The sequence below is a fragment of the Euleptes europaea genome, chromosome 13 (genome assembly GCF_029931775.1).
Source record: "Euleptes europaea isolate rEulEur1 chromosome 13, rEulEur1.hap1, whole genome shotgun sequence".
In the NCBI taxonomy this organism is placed as follows: domain Eukaryota; kingdom Metazoa; phylum Chordata; class Lepidosauria; order Squamata; family Sphaerodactylidae; genus Euleptes; species Euleptes europaea.
Window position 1 is genome coordinate 61167641 of NC_079324.1, and position 19836 is coordinate 61187476.

Below are 19836 nucleotides of genomic sequence, written 5' to 3' on the forward strand. Positions count from 1 at the left end.
TTGTGCAATTGCATAGAAAGTTCAACGCCTAATACTGGGCAATTGCAATTAGATTAAATCACAATTTGGTTAATTTTAGTCTTATTACAAATTATTTGGAAATTTTAATTAGGGATGTTTTTGGTTGAACTGCGATAATTTTTTACCTTTTGTATAAACGATAGGTGTTTTACTGGCTTAAGCTGTATTAATAACAAATCTGAATCGTCTAGACAGGCTGGTCACTTCACCCGCCGATTTTGTACAATTGCTTATATTGGTCGTGGCAGGCCCTCCCCCCGCCCCACCGATTTCTATACCTTCCAACCCAACTGGTGCAAAAACCTCTGGCCTGCAGAAGGCCGGGGAAAAGCCGGGCTGGGGTCACCAGGAGGCGAGGCAGAGGCAGTGGGGAAAGACCTGCGATCCATCTTCAGGCCTGTGCTCCGGCCCCTCCGCAGCAGCGGGGCAGAGGGGCTTTCCAGGTCGAGGGGGCGGGCAGACCCTGGCCCGGCTTTGCAAAACGCCCTTGCCAGGCACGCAGCCTGCAGAGGCTCTGGGTGGGAATCTCCCCCCCCGGCACGCCCAGCTCGCCTCTCCCCTCCTGGCTTCGTCATCGGATCCCCTGGAAGGGGGGACCCTGGCGGGAAATACGAACCTGGCCCGGCGGCTCGCACGTGGGGAGCCGTCGGGTTCCCCTCCCCACCCCTCCGCACCCCACCCCTACCTTTCCCTTCCATGGGCCGGACGAAATCCCCTTGGTACATCTCGCTCCTCAGCTTGTCTTCCAGGTCGAAGCCCCTGATGCTCACGATCTCCTCCACGTCGGACAGGTCCGCGTTCTCGTCGTACAGCCTCCTGCCGATCGAGCGCTGCGGGGTCGGGCGCGGAGAGAAGAGCGCGGTCGGCCGGGGCGGCGGAGCGAGGGAAAGCCCACCCCCCCCGCGACCCCTTGGAGTGGCAAACACGCGGGGTGGGGGGACCCCACGGCCACGAGCCCGCCCGGAGCCACAAGCCCCGGCCCGTCGGGTTTCCAACGCGCCGCACAGAAGGGGCTGCTGAAGCGAGACCCGCAGGGTGCAGCGCAGCGCAGCGCAGAAAGCCGCTCGGTTTCCAAATGCCGGGGGGTCGGGGGGGGGGCGTCTGGGGCCAGACCTCTGCGGGTCACCGCTCAGGCGGGGGCGAAGGGGGCCGCCCCCTCGGCTGCGCGTCCAAGCGCTTCTGCGGGGGTCCACGTTGCGCAAAAAGTCCGGATGGGGCAATTGGGGACTCGCTGCAATGGATGGGTGTGTGTCCCCGTGTCCCCCTCCGGGCTTAAGGGAGGCGTCAGCTGGACTCAACGGGACCCGGCTTGGAAGTGAGGTGGGGGACCCATCTGAGCCCCCCCCCCGGTTTCTGCGCCGGCCGCCCACTCCCTCCCTCCCGCATCCGCGCGCGTTGCACGGGGCCACCTGGGGCCTGCCCGCCCGCCCGTTCCCCCATCCACACCGGAAGCCGGCCTGGCCACAGACACACGGCCTTACGCAACACGGGCCGGAGGGGTCCCTCTCCGAGCCCCCCCCCCCACTTGGTGAAAGACCCGCGTGGCCTCCCCAAATAAGTCCCCAAGCTGGCGCAGGGTGGGCTCGCCGGGATCACAGCGGCGGGGGGCTTTGGGGGGGGGGAGGCGGGGAGGGATGAGACCCCCGCCCCGCGGACACACACACACGCGGGGGTGGGGTGGGGTGGGGTGGGGGACACCCCCGTATGTGCACCTAGCCCCCCAGGCCGGCCGGGCTTCCCCGCCGCAGCAGCCCGCCGCGCGCCTGCCCCCCAACCTGGTCCCGCTGCGCTCGTGCGCAGGTTGCAAGAGCTGGCCCGCGGGGACGGGGGGGGGGGGTCGCGAGGCACCAGCTGCCCCCGCCTGGGGCGCCCCCCGGCCGCACACTTTTTGTTTTTTAACGAGCCCCCCCCCTCCGAGCCCGGCTAGCGGCAGCGACCGACCCCCGCGCCCCCCCCTCTCCAGACAAAAACATCTTGCTGGATCTCGGCCCCCCCCGGGTCCCCCCCCCGGTACCCACCAGCCTTCTCCCAGGGTCCTTGTCCGCCTCCATGTTTCGGAGAGTTTCATCTCTCCCTTGTCAACAGTTGCTGTGGGGCGGCTGCAACGTGCGCCCCCGGCCCAGCTCGGCCCGGAGGGGAGGGGGCCGGCCCGCGCCCCCCCGCCCAGCCCCCCCGCCGCGCATCGGACGCCCCGCCGGCCGCCCGCGTCCCGGCAAAGTTCCGCTGGGGGGGCAATTGGGCAACCGGCCTCCCTCCCGCCCTCCCTCTCTGGTCCGGGGGGGCGGAGCTGGGGGGCGGGCGGAGGCGGGGCGGGGGGGCCGTGTGGTTCTTTTGCAAAGTCCCCTAGGCGCTCATCGCCCGGCACGGCTGCGGGCGGCGGGGGGGCGGCGGGACGTCAATATGGGGGGGGGCGCCCGGAGGCTGGCACCCGGAGGCTGGCACCCGGCGAGGAGCGCCGCCGAGAGGGTGCTCCTCCGGGGGGGGGGGCGCTGGGTCACGAGGGGGCGGGCGGCGCTTCAGCACGCAGGCGCCGACGGGGAGGAGGGGGGGGTTTCTGCGGGGGGGGGCAGGAGAGGCTGGCCGTCGGGCGTGGGGGGGTGGAAGAGGGGCTGGGGGGGCGCCTCTGGGCTCCGGCGCTGCAAGCGGGCCGCGCGCCCGGCTGCCTGCGGACTGGCGGCGGCTGAGCCCGGGGGGGGGGCTGGCCAGGCCGGCGGAGAGACCCCGGAGCCGCCAGGAAGTGGCCGGGCCAGGCGGATGGCCGCCGCCGCCTCCTCCTCCTCCGGGGTTGAACACATGAAGCTGCCTTCCACTGAATCGGACCCCCGGTCCATCCATCGAAGTCAGGATTGTCTACTCTGACCGGCAGCGGCTCTCCAGGGTCTCAGGCAGAGGTCTTTCCCATCCCCTACCTGCCTGGTCCCTATAACTGGAGATGCCGGGGATTGAACCTGGGACCTTCTGCATGCCGAGCAAATGCTCCACCACTGAGCCACAGCCCCACCTGTAATAAATGAAGCTGCCGTATACCAAATCAGACCCTCGGTCCATCAAAGTCAGTCTTGTCTACTCAGACCGGCGGCGGCTCTCCAGGGTCTCAGGCAGGGGTCTTTCACATCCCCTACCTGCCTGGTCCCTTTAACTGGAGGAGCCGGGGATTGAACCTGGGACCTTCTGCATGCCAAGCAGATATTCTACCACTGAGCCACGGCCCCTCAAGAAGCCCTAATCCCCGGCTTGCTGCCCCATGCTTTGGCTTCTGGAAAGGGCTGCCAGGCGCTGCTCTGCCCAGGCCAATGGGGAGGGTCCCTCTGCCCCTTTGCCATCCCGCGCCACCATCCCTTCCCTGCTCTTCGGACTGGCTTTCCTTCTTATCGTGCCTCACAACAGTCCTGCAAAGTAGGTTAGGCCGAGGGAGAATTATTGGCCCTGGGTCACCCAGTGAGGTTCCTGAGGAACAAGACATTCTGCACCTCAGCCGCTCCTGTTTGCAATGTAGAGATAATAATACTGATGTTGAGATGGATGTTGAGAAGGCTCTTGAGATAAGGTCTAGGAAGCGCATCGGGGACCCCTGTGCTTCAACCAAAGGGTAAGGATCATCACTGTATGGGGCTGGGCAGACCACACAAACAGCGCTTGGTCCCCAGGGCCGGTGTGTTAAGGAGACCCTGCTGGATTCATCATCATAATACTGAGAATTTATGCAGCGCTGCTGCTGTTCAGAATCCTTTACACATTACATTGTTGTGATCCTTGCCATGGCCCTGTAAGGTAGGTCAGTACTATCCCCATACTGGAGATGAGGCAGCATGACTTGCCTAACGCCACATAGGAAGTTGGCGGCAGAGGCCATTCTGACATTTTATGCTTCAGCACCCCCCCCCCCCACAATGTTACTGAAGATGCTGGGTGCGCACTCCTTGACTCATGCTTGTAAGTTGCACTTTTGCCCTCTGCAGTCCTTCTCCGAGTGCATGCCATGCGGGAGAGGCAATATGGCACAGTGGTTAGAGTGCCAGATTGACTAAACCAGGGGTCCCGAAGATGGGGCACGTGGGCACCGTGGCACCAGCCGACACCTTTTCTAATGCCCATCAAGTGTTTTTAGGATTGTGAGTGGGACCGGGTGGGGCTTTTGCCCAGCATGCTTCTGATTGGCTTTGCAGATGTTTTTAAAATATTACTTTGGCAGCAGCTGCCGCCACAGCACAAGAATCTACGCTATATTACTGCAGTTAAGCAGTGACTGTCATTTTGTGGCTGGCTTCGCCTCCTGTGGCAGCCATTTTATTGCTGCGCCCACCATGCCAGGGGCTGTGGGAGGGGAGGGGCTGTGGCTCAGTGGCAGAGCATCTGCTCGACATGCAGAAGGTCCCAGGTTCAATCCCCAGCATCTCCAGTTAAACGGACGAGGCAAGTGGGTGATGTGAAAGACCTCTGTCTGAGACCCTGGAGAACCGCTGCCGGTCTGAGTAGACAATACTGACTTGGATGGACCAAGAGCGGTTTCATATGTTCATGCCGTGTCAGAATTCCAAATGTGCCCGCAGGCTCAAAAACGTTGGGGACTCCTGGACGGGACCCAGATTTCATGACTGATTGAGGATTTGAATCCAGGTCTCCTCAGTCCTAGCCTGGCACTCTAACCACTGCACCACACTGGAGCCGTGACTGTGAGTTACACATCAGAGGCTGCAACCTGGCGCACTCTTTTGGGCACAGTGTTATCTGGCAAAGAGCCCCATTGATACCACTGCGTAATTTTTAGCGATTTCAACGTGGCTCTTTTTCGCTCGGCGGCACCCCTCGCTTCCTGGCAAATGCCAAGGAAGCCTTTGCACAGATGCGGGAATTTCACGTTTCTCCCTTTCCTACAGTAGCGGGATTGTCTAGCAACCCTGCCTGCAAAAACCATGGCTACGGCACGCAGGAAGATTTTAATGAGTAACTACATTTTTTTTCCAGTCGGGAGCCAGTGGCTGTCAGGTACAAGCTGCCCCTTCATATTCAGGGTCTCACAGAGTGTGGAGTGGGTTCAGCAGGAGCCAAAGGCTTCAGAATTGGAACGTGGTTGATTGACGGATGCCTTGTCTCTGGGCGGCTCTCATACTGCAAAAAGCAGTGGTTTCTATTTGGTTTGTACTGCAAACTATGCAAAATTGAATTATTAAAAGGGTTTTTCTGTACAGGTAATAGGGTTGCACTGTACAAAATGGTTCACAAACTTCCTTGGAAAAATGGTTAGGGACCGTGATCTATACCACTGTGTACAACTTAATGTAAGCAGGATCCTATTATATAATTTCTCTACCGCTTTCTGTGTCACGTTTATACTTATGCTATGCTTCAGTTCTTTCTCATGGTTCCAGACTTCCAAAATCCGAATGCATTGGTTATTGAATGTCCCCTTTCATTAACTGCACTGACTTGCTATGTGTAAAGTTCCCCTGTGCAAGCACCGGGTCATTCCTGACCCATGGGGTGACATCACATCCCGACATTTCTTAGGCAGACTTTGTTTTACGGGGTGGTTTGCCAGTGCCTTCCCCAGTCATCTTCCCTTTACCCCCCAGCAAGCTGGGTACTCATTTTACCGACCTCGGAAGGATGGAAGGCTGAGTCGATCTTGAGCCGGCTACCTGAAACCAACTTCCGTTGGGATCGAACTCGGGTCGTCAGCAGAGCTTGGACTGCAGTACTGCAGCTTACCACTCTGCGCCACAGGGCTCCTATGTGTAATCCATTTTAAATCCCTGTGAGAAAGGCAGACTATAAATAATGTACTTAAAAAAAAACCTCATCTAGAAACCAAGATGTTTTTGGTAATCATGTTCCCTTTCATTTGTACCCTTTAATACACCTTTATCCTCTGGTTTACACATCTGTATGATTATGCTGTTGTGAGGGGCCGTAGGTCAGTGGTAGAGCATCTGCTTGGCATGCAGAAGGTCCCAGGTTCAATCCCCGGCATCTCCAGTTAAAGGGGCAAGGCAAGGTGATGTGAAAGACCTCTGCCTGAGACCCTGGAGAGCCGCTGCCGGTCTGAGTAGACAGTACTGACTTTGATGGACCAAGGGTCTGGTTCAGTATAAGGCAGCTTAACGTGTTCATGTGTTCAACACACTTGTATTGTACACATTTGAGAAATCTCTTTCCCTTCTTGGTTAGGGCCCTGATAGGGAACAATGGCCAATGCATGAATCTGGAGGACAAGTCTTTCTCATTGGCCGATAGGCCCAAACCCTAATTTTCTTAGAAGAGAGAGGGCAAAGCTGGAAAGCAGTTGCAGAGTTGTGAGGACTGGATTCTATGAGTTTGCTGTGTGTTTGGTGCTAGAATGTCATTGTAACTAGTGGACAGGTGTACATTTGGAAATAAAGGAACTGTCCCAGAAACATGGTGGTCTCTCCTTCAAAGTAAACTTCATAAGAACATCAGAAGAGCCCTGCTGGATCAGACCAGTGAGGGTCCATCTAGTCCAGCATCCCGTCTCACACAGTGGCTGACCAGTTCCTCTGGAGGGAGGTCCAGCAACAGGGCATAGAGGCCGAGGCCTTCCCGATGTTGCCTCCTGGCCCAGGTATTAAGAAGTGTACTGCCTCTGGGTGTGGAGGTTCCCTTTAGTCACCGTGGCTAGTAGCTACTGATAGACCATCCCTCTGAGAAGGGCGGTATGCCTTGCAGCTGTGTTACAGGCAGAGATTGAACAGGTGATGTTTCCCCTGGACTGGCAATAGGCTAAGTCACATTTGTTGAATCCTTGCCCCTCGGTGCCACTTTTAAAGGCATGGGACCCCAGCCAGATATTCAACAGATGCTTGCTGTTCCCCCCCAGCCTTGGAATGCAAGTATAGGAAAAGCTGCATCTGTTGGCTTTCTGCCCTGTGCAGCTATTAAAGGCACAAAAATAAAGGAGGCAGTCTTATAGCTAAGCCATCCTCCTTCAACGCAAGAAATTCAGGAGCGAGCCTGGTGCACCCATGGCTATTGTTCTAACTGCTACATGGAGCCTCCATGGCCAGGGGCAGTCTATTCCTGTGCCGGTTTATTGGGGGGCCAAATACTGGAATGCTGCCACCTTGGCAGCCTGCTTCTAAGCATTCTGGGCCCAGCCAGCCAGCCACACCGCTCTTGTGCAAATGCGCCCGGCCTTCCCACTTACAGCTCCCCAAAGGAACCAGCGTGGTGCCGTGGTTAAGAGCGGTGGTTTGGAGCAGTGGAGTCTGACCTGGAGAACTGGGTTGGTTTCCCTGCTCCTCCACATGAGCAGCGGAGGCTAATCTGGTGAACCCTGTTGCTTTCCCCACCCCTCTGCAGGAAGCCAGCTGGGTGGCCTTGGGCTTTTCGCAGCTCCCTTAGAGCTCTCTCAGCCCCACCTCACAGGGTGTCTGTTGTGGGGAAGGGAAGGCGGTTGTGAGCCGGTTTGATTCTTCCTTAAGTGGTGGCGAAAGTCGGCCCAGAAAAACCCACTCCTCCTCTCCTTCCGAGGAGCTCCGATGGAGGCGAGCCAGGGTGGCGCAGTGGTTAAGAGCGGCGGGCTCGGAAGGTCCAGGTTCGATCCCCCAGGGGTGGGGAACGTCAGGCCCGGGGGCCGTTTAAAGCCCGCGAAACCATTTGGTCTGGCCCTTCGTGGGTCCTGGCAGATCTCTAGCTCAGAAGGATCTAAGACTGGTGATCCGCCCCCTCCCGCGGACAGGAATAGCCTCTATTCCAGGCAGATGTCGGTTTGTTTTGCTGAGAAAAGGAACATCCCCCCCCCCTTTGCAGAAGAGTCATTAGCTATGGAGCAGCTGGGACTGCCCAAGAAACCAATTTCCCAGTTGATACTTTTGTCTGGCCCGCGGATGACGTTATCAATCTCCAAATGGCCCTTGGAGGGGGAAAAAAAGGTTCCCCACCCCTGCTCCACCTGGAGCCAGTCGCGGTTCTCCCCGAACTCGCTCAGCGCCCCCTCCCCTCCCCTCCCGGGGCAGGGCCGGCCACGAGAAGCCGCGGCGAGGCTCGCCACGCGAGGTCCGGCCACCCTCCTCTCCGTGCGTAAAGGCGCAGCCGCGGCGCTGGCTCCGGACGGCGCCGGGGGCGGGCCTGAGCCGCCGGGAAGGGGCGCTTCCAAGCGGGCAGCATCCGCTCTTGACCCGGCCCCGGCAGCAGGAGGAAGAGGAGGAGGAGGAGGAGGAGGAGGTGCTGCTGCTGCTGCTGCTGCTGCGGGAGAGCCGTCCGGAGCGCAGCGAGCTGGAGCGCGCCGCGCCGAGCGAGCCGCCTCCACCGCGCGCCATGGGCTGGTGAGGGTGGGCGCGCGGCCCGGCGGAGCAGGAGGCGTTGGCAGCAGCCGCAGCCCCCCTTGCCGGCCCGTCCGGCCGGCCCCCCCGGCGCCCATGAGCCTCAACGAGCACTCCATGCAGGCGCTGTCCTGGCGGAAGCTCTACCTCAGCCGCGCCAAGCTGAAAGCCTCCAGCCGCACCTCCGCGCTGCTCTCCGGCTTCGCCATGGTGAGCGCCCCGCGGGACCCACCGACCCACCGACGGAGGGAGGGGAAGCCGCGGGGCCTCCCCACCCCCCCCCGCCACTGGAACGTCTGCGGGCAGCCCCCGATCTTTTGGCCTCCCTCTTCTTTCCTCCCCCCCCCCGGGCTGGAGGGCCACGCCGGCCTACCTGATAGGATTGTTGTGTGGCAGGGCGAGGATGCGGCTCTGGCGACGTGCTGGCAAGTTGGGCTGGCACTGCGGGAGGTGCAGGGTGGAAGAAGCCACCGGGCGCGCCTGAGCGGAGGTCTAATGCGGTGTGACGCTGTTTGCAGCGTTTGGGGTCTCAGTCTCCCCTGAGTAGGAAGGAGAGTTGGTTTTTATAGGCCGGCTTTCTCGACCGCTTAAGGAAGGATCGAACCGGCTTGCAATCGCCTTCCCTTCCCCTCCCCACAACGGACACCCTGCGAGGTAGGTGGGGCTGAGAGAGTCTTGTCTAGCCCAAGGTCACCCAGCTGGCTTCCTGTGTAGGTGTGGGGGAACCAATCCGGTTCACCCGATTAGCCTCCGCCATTCATGTGGAGGAGTGGGGAATCAAATCCTGGTTCTCCAGATTTGAGTCCGCTGCTCCAAACCACTGCTCTTAACCACTACACCATGCTGGGAGAACCCAAGAGAGAAAGGACCAGAGGGGCATGCGCTTGGCTCTTAAGGGGGCCGCTTTGAGCAAATTTAAGCCACAATCCTAGCAGTGACCCTCACCCCAAAGCTTCAGTAGGATGAGTAAATTGCTGCCATTCAAGGTGTTATCACATCCTTCTTTGCTCCTCTGCTTATTCTAGCACCACCCCTTTGAGGTAGGTGAGGTGTAGGGTTACCAACCTTAAGGTGAGGCCTGGAGTCTTCCCAGAATTAAAACTGAACATTCAATGACAGGGAGGGGCCGTGGCTCAGCGGTAGAGTATCTGCTCAGCATGCAGAAGGTCCCAGGTTCAATCCCTGGCACCTCCAGTTAAAGGGACCAGGCAAGTAGGTGATGTGAAAGACCTCCACCTGAGACCCTGGAGAGCCATGGAGAGGGGCCGTGGCTCAGTAGTAGAGCATCTGCTTGGCATGCACAAGGTCCCAGGTTCAATCCCCAGCATCTCCAGTTAAAGCGACTAGGCAAGTAGGTGATGAGAAAGACGCCTGCCGGTCTGAGTAGACAATACTGACTTTGATGGACCACAGGTCTGATTCAGTATAAGGCAACGTAATGTGTTTCTGTGACAAGTTCCCCTGGAGGAAATGGCCAATTCAGAAGGCAGGCTTTGGACAGATGGCCTCCCCAAATTCCATGCTCCCCAGACACCGTCCTGAAATTTCTAGGAATTTCCCAGCTGTAGATGGCACACCTCGTGAGGTGAGGCAGTACTTGGCTGCAGTTCATCCATTCCCGGCACCGCACCGCCTTTTTCTCAGCCTGCCCTCTGCACGCGCCCCACCCATCATAACAGCGGGCATTTTTGTTTAGAACAAGAGTTAATGCTCTGCGGCAGTGTTCCTAATTGCACAATGGACTTGGTTGGCACAGTGTGTCATGTCGCATTGTGTTATAAGCGCAGTGTGGTGCACAGCTTCAAAGGACTCTATAACTGTTAACTAGGTTTATTATTGTGATGGGAATTAACGATTTGTGATTTATTGACTTCATTTATACTCTACTTTTCTCTCCGATGCGGGGGCCAAAGCCGCTTATGACAGTCTCCTCTTCTCCCTTTAGGGCTCACAACAAACTTGTGGGTTAGGTTAGGCCATGAGCATGTGGCTGGCCCAGGTGAGCTTCCATGGCAGAGTGGAGATTCGAACCTCGGTCTCCCAGATCCTGGTCCAACGCTAACCGATATACCACACTGGCTCTTAATTGAGGGTATGCATGCTTGATTCACTCTGCAGAGACAGCCTGGCTAATCCCCAGCCTTGTACTCTGAAATAATTGAACCTGGGAATGTGTAAATAAATACCTGTCTGAGCCTCTCACCTTCCCCCTCCCCCCACCTGTCATGGGGCACAACATGGCATTCCCTTATAAGGGGATTAAGAAGAAGAAGAGTTGGTTTTTATATGCTGACTTTCTTGATCATTTAAGGTCAAGTACTGTCTGCTCAGACTGGCAGCAGCTCTCCAAAGTCTCAGGAGATGGTCTTTCCCATCTCCTACTGCCTGGTCCTTCTAACTGGAGATGTTGGGATTGAACCTGGGACCTTCTGCATGCCAAGCAGGTGTTCTGCCACTGAGCCACGGCCTCTCACTGCAAGGGACCAGGTGGAGAAGTTTGTTAGCAATGAGAAGACTAGGCTATTGGTGTGCCGCGCAACTACTAGCATCAGTGTCTGTCGGCCGGCAAGCTAGTCAAAACTGTTCACAGATAACTAATTTTTTTGTGGAAACTTGTGAATATGACTTTGTGCTGAAGTGGTGTCGCAACCGGGGTTGAATGCAAGCGCCGCTCGGAATGTGGGGTGAACCATCGGCACTGTTCTCTGCAGAGCGTCGTTTCTCTCCCGTCATCTTGTGTCCTCTGGCGTGAGCGAGTGCAGAAGTGCCCCAAGGGTGTGTCTTGTTGGTTTGTTTCTGAATCATCCCAAGCTGACGGCAGAGCCACGGTTTTCGTGGCCATCATCACTGTTTGCAGGTTGCCATCTTTTAGGTGTTGTGTTCGGGACCGCCTCTCTGGGCACCCCCCCCCCCCGGAAGGACATTGTGTTCTGCTAATAATAACTTGTTGGTGGTCTCCGGCCCCAGGAGCTTGCGGCTGTCCTCAACAAGAGCCGGGGCCGTTTTGGCCCTGGCCCCAGCCTGGTGTAACGCTCTGCCTAGTGACATCAGGGCCCTGCGGGACCTTAAAGAGTTCTGCAGGGCGTGTAAGGCGGAGCTTTTCCCCCAGGCCTACAACTGAGGGCAGCCGCAGGTGGTTTTTCAATGCTGGCCTCCCTATCCTTCCCCCCTTTTTTCTTTGTATAATTGGGGTTTTATAGGGAGTGGCCTGCCTGCTTGGCTGTGACATCTTTTGCTACAGCGGGTACTACAGTAAGTTCTGTGCCATCTATTTTAATAATTGAACACATGAAGCTGCCTTCTACTGAATCGGACCCTCGGTCCATCAAAGTCAGTATTGTCTACTCAGACCGGCAGAGGCTCTCCAGGGTCTCAGGCAGAGGTCTTTCACATCACCTACTTGCCTGGTCCCTTTACCTGGAGATGCCTGGGATTGAACCCAGGACCTTCTGCATGCCAAGCAGATGCTCTACCACTGAGCCACAGCCCCTCCCCATAATTGGTTAGCAATCTGTGAGTTGTATTTATTATTGGATGTTTTAATTGGTATCTATACGTATGCTTGTGATTTAATTGTTGTTCCTTGCCCTGAGCCTGGTTTCGGATGGGGAGGGCAGGTTAGAAATATAATAAATAATAATTGTTCTCCTCAGGATCTTGGTAGTACCGGGCCAGCTGGGCCGATTCTTTGACCAGCCCATCCAAGCGACTGCTTGGCGTGGCACACTCAGGAGGGACCTGGTGCCATGCAGGGGCTGGGTTCATTTCCCGCCTTCAGTGGCACGACAGCGGCATCCTCTGTTGGGCCTGTGTGAACCCAACCAGTGGCAATGCATGCCCAGGAAGGGATTGGAGGTATTTCATAAAGGTGACAAAGTACCTGGAACTCCCAGCCTTTCATGAGGACTGGCTCTTCCTGTGCAGACCTACAGAGGTCTCTCTCAAAGTGCCTCTGCCAGAGGAAGGTGGTGGAAGGGCGCAAGAAAGGCAGCCCGTTTGCTGGGGGTGTGTGCTGAGGGAGGGTGCTGTTGCATTTATTAAGATTTCAGATTTTTCTGCAAACTTAGGGATCACCCAAGTTTGCAGAAAAACCTTTTTTGGGGTAAGTGAGGCCCTGATCTTCAGATTTAGGTATCCGCAGATGGGGGCCACACTTGAGAAATAGATATATAGATTTGTTGATGCAATTAACTCAGTGGAAATTTTGCACTGAGGCAGCACAGAGGCCTCCCAGGTAGATGCGTGTAATGCACAGCTGTACTTGAGGTCCTAAGCTGCTCCGGAGAAATATTTTAAATGCACAAATACAGCATACATTGTCTACTTGGGTCAGTCGCATTTCAGCAGGAGAATTGCAGTGAGGGGCCTTTTGAATGTCACGTTTTCTGGGTGCAGGATAGTGGGGTGGTCGGGATCCGCCAGTGGGTTGGCTGATTAGTGTTCTTGCTGGAGCTTAAGATTTCCCAGGGAAGGATTCCAGAATAGTTTTCCCCTGCTTGTCTGAGGAGGCTGGGATTAGATTCCCTCCCCAGTATCTGGCGTGTGGTTAGGAAACAAAACAGAGAAAACCAGGACGAATCACTTCTTGAAGGAATTCTGGCACATGGTGGTTAGAGCAGAAAAAGTGCCCGGCACAGTGTTCTGTCCGAGTCGGCCGTGTGACCAGAGTCCCGTGCAAAGTTAAAATTTGGGGCTATGCTTTTTTGGGGAGTGGTGAGATTGTGGTATTATTGAGCGCTAGCAGTCCTTTGCAACTGAATGATCCTGTGTGGTAAAGACAAAGCATTTGCAAATGATTAATAGTGCAACATCCATCATGTGTGGACGTGGTATGTGTCTTTTTCTGATCCGGGCATGACTCCAAATGGTCGCAGGCCTTCTCTAAAAGAGTTTCCCCTTTGGTCCCCTCCCCCAGCTTTGTCACTGTAGGTCAAATACCTAAGGTAGGGGTCCCCAGTTGCCCATCAACACATTTTCTGGCACCCACACAGTGTTTTTAGAAAGTAGTCAGGGACAGGTGGGTCTTTTCCCAGCTAGGCTTCTGATTGGCCAGTGGAGATTTGATTGGCGGTGCAGATTTTAAGAAATGTTGCTTCAGCAGCAGCTGCCACCACAGCACAGAGATCTTCCCTTTGTGGCTGAAAGTAAGCTGCAGCAGCCATTTTTTCATTGGCTCCTCCTCTTGCGGCAGCCATTTTGTGTCCAGCACACTGTTTCAGGATTCCAAAGGTGCCTGCAAGTTCAAAAAGGTTTAGGGACCCCTGTCCTATAGCATGCACTATAATGTCCTTTGCCTCCATTTTTATAAAGCGTGTACTTGAAATGGATATCACAAAAGCCTTACTCTGCTCTTGATGGACATCACCACCCTTTCATTCAAACTATTCTGGACCTCAGCCCCCATCCCGTCTCCTGTTTAGAGGTGATAATTCTAGCCTGCCTTGCAGGGCTGTCATAAGGCTGACTGAGATCCTGAGTTTGAATTCAGTCCGCTCTGAAGGGTGTAGCAAGCTCATTGCATTGATGGATTTAAGGCTGTCGTGCTGGGATTCTTACATCTCTCTCCTCTTTGTAAACTGTCTAAAAAAAAAGTCTTGCTGGTTCTTATGTGTTGTGCTCTTGAGTGACGAGACTGTTTCTCTGGGAACTGAAAACGCCGCTGGGTTGAAGGCGCAGCCACTTGGTAGGGATCTGGGCTTCTCTCGGTTGCCCAAAAGTAAGTCCTTTGATGGCTAAAAACAGGTTGTGGGTTTGGGGAGGAAGCAGAGGTCTGCTTGATTGACAGGCCTCTGTGCCAGAGAGGATGAGGGGGTCACATGATGCCCCCAGAGCAAAGGCGGCTTAGGAGTTGAACATCAGGCCAATTTCCGGGCTGCGTGTTTGAGAAGGCAGGGGAATCTCCAGCGAAAGTCGGTTTGCCACTGCCTTAGTTCCCACGGCTAATAGCCGCCCTCCTCTTCCTCCTTCTTGGATTTTTCTAATCCTGTTTAGAAATCATCTCAGATAAAGCCTGTAACTACCTCCTGTGCCATTGAGTTCCACAAGTTTACTTATGTGTAAAAGAAGAAGGGCTTCCTTCTGTCTGGTCTGTATCTATTGAACATCAATTTCGCCTTCTCCGCACCATGCTTCAGCAGCAGCTGCCACCACAGCTGCGCATGTGTTAGGCGTAGTGGGCAGTCTTTTGTACACAACCTCACCTCCTGAACACAACCTCACCTATTGAAGCCGGGTCATTTGGCTGTTGAATAACTTGATCTCCCTGCTTAATGCCTAATAATTGTGTGCGTGTGTTAATTGCCGTCAAGTCGCTTCTCACTCATGGCGACCCTATGAATCAGGGTCCCCCAAAACATCCTCTCCTTAACAGCCTTGCTCAGGTCTTGCAAATTTGAGTACTGAGTCAAACCATCTCTTGTCGGGTCTTCCCCTTTTCCTGGTACCTTCCACTCTTCCTAGCACGGTTGTCTTTTCCAGTGACTCTTAGTCTTCTCATAATGCGACCAAAGTTCTACAATAGCCACAGTTTAGTCATTTTAGCTTCTAGGGACCCTTCAGGCTTGATTTGATCTAGAATCCACCCATTTGTCTTTTTGGCAGTCCACGGCATCTGTAAAACTCTTCTCCAACCCCACATTTCAAAGGAACCTTACAGGATTGCTTTAGTTAGTTGTCTGCCTTTTAACTAGAGTCGCCAACTCCAGGTGGGGGAATTCCTGGAGATTTGGGGGTGGAGCCTGGGGACGTCAGAGTTTGGAGGAGCTCAGTGGAGATGTTGTTCCATACAGCCTGCCTTCTGAAGTTACCATTTCCTCCAGGGGAACTGATCTCTGTAGTCGAGTTCTGCAGTAATTCCAGCCCCCCCACTGGCAAGCCTTCTTTTAACTGAAACATAAGTAAGTCACCCAAGTAAATTTGCATATGAAACCCTCCGTATCCCTGCCTGTTTCAAACGTTGAAAGGGGTGTGAACGAAGTTGCTAGTACAAGAAAAGACTTTTTTTTCCATTTCCTGTTTGCAATAACACAGCCAGTGCTAAGGCAGCTTAACCTCTTCCCCTCTGCCATCCCAGTGAAAAATCTGCCTTTGCTGTTGAATCGGCTGAAGCCTTCCCAGATTGATCTGCTAATTAAATCTTTTGAAGCCGGCAGCCTGGCTCTCCGTTCCAGCCAAATCTGCTGCTGCCTTTCATTGGCCTAAGCAGTTTGGCGGCTGTTCGGACCGTCAAGTGACCCAACGTTTGGAATCTAATCCGCCCCTGGTTTTCTGAAACGAGCTGCCCGTTCCCATGCAGGACTCTGCGAAGCTGGCTGAGGCCCGAGGAAATGTCGGCTGCCTCTCCTTCGTCGGCTGGCCCGCCCGCTTCCACTTGGGGAGGTTCCGATTTCTTCTATTCTTCTCGCTGGCAGCCAGTCGTAGTTCTGGCTGGGAGCTGCTTTCCTTGGGTCTCCGTGGGCTCGTGTTCGGCCACGGCGTCATAACTGACCCGAGAGCCAGCGTGGCGTAGTGGTTAGGAGCGGCGGACGCTAATCTGCTGAACCGGGTTAGTTTCCCCAGGCCTCCACATTAAGCCAGCTGGGTGACCTTGGGCTAGTCACAGTTCTCTCTGAACTCTCTCAGCCCCACCTACCTCACAGGGTGTCTGTTGTGGGGAGGGGAAAGGAAGGAGATTGGAAGCCAGCTTGATTCTTCCTTAAGTGGAAGAGAAAGTCAGCATATAAAAACCAACTCTTGCTCTTTTGTTCTGAGGCCCTTTGCAAGAGTTTTCAGAATTTGGCGTGGTCTCTTCCCCCGCCCCTTAGTTGGAGTCACTGGTTCGGAGGCTGCTTAGTGCCGATTGTAGAATTCCTCTTTGTTCTGCAGGGAAATGAGCGAGATTCCTTGCCAACCACTGGCCGAAGTTCCATTCTCCCTTCGGAGGAAAAGCTGTTTGCTATTTTGTAACCTTGGCTGTTTGTTCATTCCCTTTGGAACGGACAGGGCGGACTCCTTAGCACGAAGGATGTGAGCACAATTGTTTGCATCCCCTCTCTTCAGCTCAGAGGTCCGATCCGATGGACTGGCTGGTTCTGACAAAGATTCTCTGGTTAACATTGACGGGGAAAACCAGGCCTTTGCCTCCATGCTGGAGAAAATAACATCTCTTCCTCCATCATGAAGAGTGTTAAAGTCACATAAGTGTGTATGGAAAATTCTGCCTTGTTTGCAATGTACCTTTGCAACAGGATGTTCTAACCTTTCTTGGTAAATGTCCTGCTAACCTGTCTCTGAGAAATGTACCTTGCAACCGGACGCACTTAATCACATGGCAACAGCTCAGTCGGCTCAAGCCAGTCTAGCTGTGCTTCTGTACCACAAGAGGATATCTAGTAGGACTACTTTGCGCGTGCTCCGAAATCCCCTGCGAGGTGCCTGTACAAGGTTGTATCTATAGTCCTCAGATGTGGTTCTGCCCCAGAGTTGCCCTGGGCCACAGTAGCTGAGAGCTAATAAAGCTTCCTTTACTTGCTCAGTCGTTCTCCTGTTCCGGATTCTGAAGTCTCGCCAGGAGTGGTTCACAGATTTTCATCCGAGGAGCCTTATGAATGGGAGAGTGGGGTTTTTTCCTTTCTGCTTTAGACTGAGCGCCGAGATTCCTGGCATGCTGGACTCCGTTCCTGAGATAACTTCAGCACTCAGTGCGCGCCTGTGGAATGCATTCCGCCCGCCTGGGGGGCCCAAGCAGGCTAGCTTGCTGGGTGGAGAATGGCGGACTCTTGAGATGGTCCTTCTGTTTACGTGTGCATTATCGTTGTTTGTGTGGCAGCCCCACAGATGTGAGCCCCTCCTGGTGCAAAGTTTGGAGTCTTTCTGCAGTCTGGTACCCAATTTGCCTTTCTCTTCCCCACTCTAATGAAAAAGCAGCAATTCCCAAACAGCGGCGTACTGTGGAGTCCCAGTGCCGCTGTGCCGCAGGAGAGCGGCTAATGTGCCATGAGGAAGGGGAAATGCTGCTAATGAAGGCCCTGAATTAAGTCCAGTCCCCTCTCACGGAGTGGGCCAGGCACTGCATCTGTGCACGGAGTCTGTTCTTCGGCCCCCCTTTCCCTCCTTCCAGCAGACTGTGCTGGGGGGTGGGGAGGCTAATGTTGCAGCATCCTCTGCATTTCCTGGCATAAGGAATATCCTGTGACTCCTGATGTAGAGCATCTGCTTGGCATGCAGAAGGTCCCAGGCTTAATCCCTGGCATCTCCAGTTAAAGGGACCAAGCAAGTAGGTGATGTGAAAGACCCCTGCCTGAGACCCTGGAGAGCTGCTGCCAGTCTGAGTAGACAATCCTGACTTCGATGGACCAAGGGTCTGATTCAGTAGAAGGCAGCATCATGTGTTCATGCGTGACCGTTCCCCCTTCCTCTTCCCCCCTTTCCAGGTGGCCATGGTGGAAGTCCAGCTGGATGCCGACCACGACTACCCACAAGGGCTCCTGATCGCCTTCAGCGCCTGCACGACGGTGCTGGTGGCCGTCCACCTCTTCGCCCTCATGGTCAGCACCTGCATCCTCCCCAACATCGAGGCCGTCAGCAACGTGCACAACCTGAACTCGGTCAAGGAGTCACCCCACGAGCGCATGCACCGGCACATCGAGCTGGCCTGGGCCTTCTCCACAGTCATCGGGACCCTGCTCTTCCTGGCCGAGGTGGTCCTCCTCTGCTGGGTCAAGTTCCTCCCACTGAAGAAGAAGTCCACCGGCGACGCCGCTGATGCCAACAACTCCAGCATCACCCCCGGGGAGGCGGCCGCCATCGCCTCCACCTCCATCATGGTGCCCTTCGGGCTGATCTTCATCGTGTTCGCGGTCCACTTCTACAGGTCCCTGGTCAGCCACAAGACAGATCGGCAGTTCCAGGAACTGAACGAACTGGCCGAATTCGCCCGGCTTCAGGATCAGCTGGACCACAGAGGCGACGCCCTCCCGCCCCCCGGCAGCCATTTTGCATAAATGGCTGCTCATTTTTTTTAAAAAGCAAATATTTGTATCTTATTCTCTTGACTTGCCCATGCATGAACTTGGATAGACTTTGATGATTTGTTTGGAAAGAGAGTGTAGAAGTACTGTGCCTTTTTTAACGCTTTAGTGTTGTTTTTTAAAAGAAGAATTACAATGTTCTGTACTTGTAACATCAGGAGGGCTAACCCCTGGGGGGACAGATGCTAGGAGGGGCATCTGGCAAAAATGATCAGAGGGTGGAGCGGCTGCCCTATGAGGATCGGTTAAGACGCTTAGGGCTGTTTAGCTTAGGAAAAAAGGTGGGTAAGGGGAGACAGGATAGAGGTCTATAAAATTCTGCATGGTGTGGAGAGAGCGGACAGGGAGAAGCTTTTCTCCCTCTCCCATAATACTAGAACCCGGGTCTATCCACTGAAGCTGGAGGGTGGGATATTCAGGATAGATAAAAGGAGGTATTCCTTCACACAGTGCATAGTTGAATTGTGGCACTCACCACCACCAGATGTGGTGATGGCTGCCGACCTGGAAGGGTTTAAAAGGAGTGGACAAATTCATGAAGGACGGGGCTATCAAAGGCCACGATTGGATATCTACTCCCTTGAGGACCAGAGGTAGCATGTCTCTTTGTATCAGTTGCTAGGGAACAGAGGTGGGAGGATGCTGTTGCAGTCATCATTCTTGCAGGTTTCCTGGAGTCAGCTGGTTGGCCCCTGTGTGAACAGAATGCTGGACTTGATGGGCCTTTGGTAGGGTTGCCAACCTCCAGGTACTAGCTGGAGATCTGCTATTACAACTGATCTCCAGCTGATAGAGATCAGTTCCCCTGGAGAAAATGGCTGCTTTGGCAATTGGACTCTATGGCACTGAAGTACCTCCCCTCCCCAAACCCTGCCCTCCTTAGGCTCTGCCCCAAAAACCTCCCACCGGTGGCAAAGAGGGACCTGGTAACCCTAGCCCTTGGTCTGATACACTGTGGTGCCTTATGTTCTTATCTGCCCTCCTCCTCCCTCTTCTTCTCCTTGTTTTATTTCCAGAGTCAAACAGTGATCCTTAGGAGGGGGATTGAAACGGGATGCAGTTGGGGGGAGAGGAGGAGGAGATTGCCAGAGGTTTGTAGGAAAGGGTTGTAATTGGTTCTTGTGTTTAATAATTGGCATTAGCTAGAAAGTGTTCTTGCTGGTTGGATTCACATCGCACAACCTGGTGCAGCCTCACTTGAGAGGGTGTGCAGTGTGTGGTTGTTAGTACCAGTCGTGTTCGGCATACTACCCCAGTCGACAGGAGTAGGTGACAGAGGCATTGCTGGGCATGTGGCACATACCGCAGGCACACAGAAAGTGTGGCATTGGCCACGGATTCCAGCATCAAAAGAAGAAGTTGGTTTTTATAAGCCGACTTCTTTTACCTTTTAAGGAGAATCAAACCGGCTTACAATCTCCTTCCTCTCCCCACAACAGACACCCTGCGAGGTAGGTGGGGCTGAGAGAGCTCCAAGAGAACTGTAACTAGCCCAAGGTCACCCAGCAGGCTTCATGTGTAGGAGTGGG

The 19836-nt window shown here is 54.9% G+C and overlaps 2 protein-coding genes across 2 annotated transcripts in view; one reads left to right on the top strand and one right to left on the bottom strand.

The window, feature by feature from the left end:
• KDM2B (lysine demethylase 2B) overlaps positions 1-764 on the bottom strand; it is a 77721-nt gene extending 76957 nt beyond the window's left edge. The window contains exon 1 of the mRNA XM_056859463.1: positions 707-764. Within this exon, the coding sequence (XP_056715441.1) occupies positions 707-746 (40 nt within the window). The 5' untranslated portion in view covers positions 747-764. The remainder of the gene's footprint in view (positions 1-706) is intronic.
• Positions 765-8389: 7625 nt separating this feature from the next.
• Positions 8390-18280, top strand: ORAI1 (ORAI calcium release-activated calcium modulator 1). Its single transcript, XM_056859460.1, has 2 exons — positions 8390-8510; positions 17711-18280. Exons 1-2 carry the CDS (start codon positions 8397-8399, stop codon positions 18278-18280), a joined length of 684 nt encoding a protein of 227 aa, XP_056715438.1. The 5' UTR covers positions 8390-8396.
• The last annotated feature ends 1556 nt before the right edge of the window (positions 18281-19836 follow it).

Coding starts and splice junctions, on each gene's coding strand:
- ORAI1 (XM_056859460.1), top strand. CDS start 8,397: ATGAGCCTCAACGAGCACTCCATGCAGGCGCTGTCCTGGCGGAAGCTC. Junction 8,511..17,710: donor TGCTCTCCGGCTTCGCCATG/GTGAGCGCCCCG, acceptor CCCCCTTTCCAG/GTGGCCATGGTGGAAGTCCA.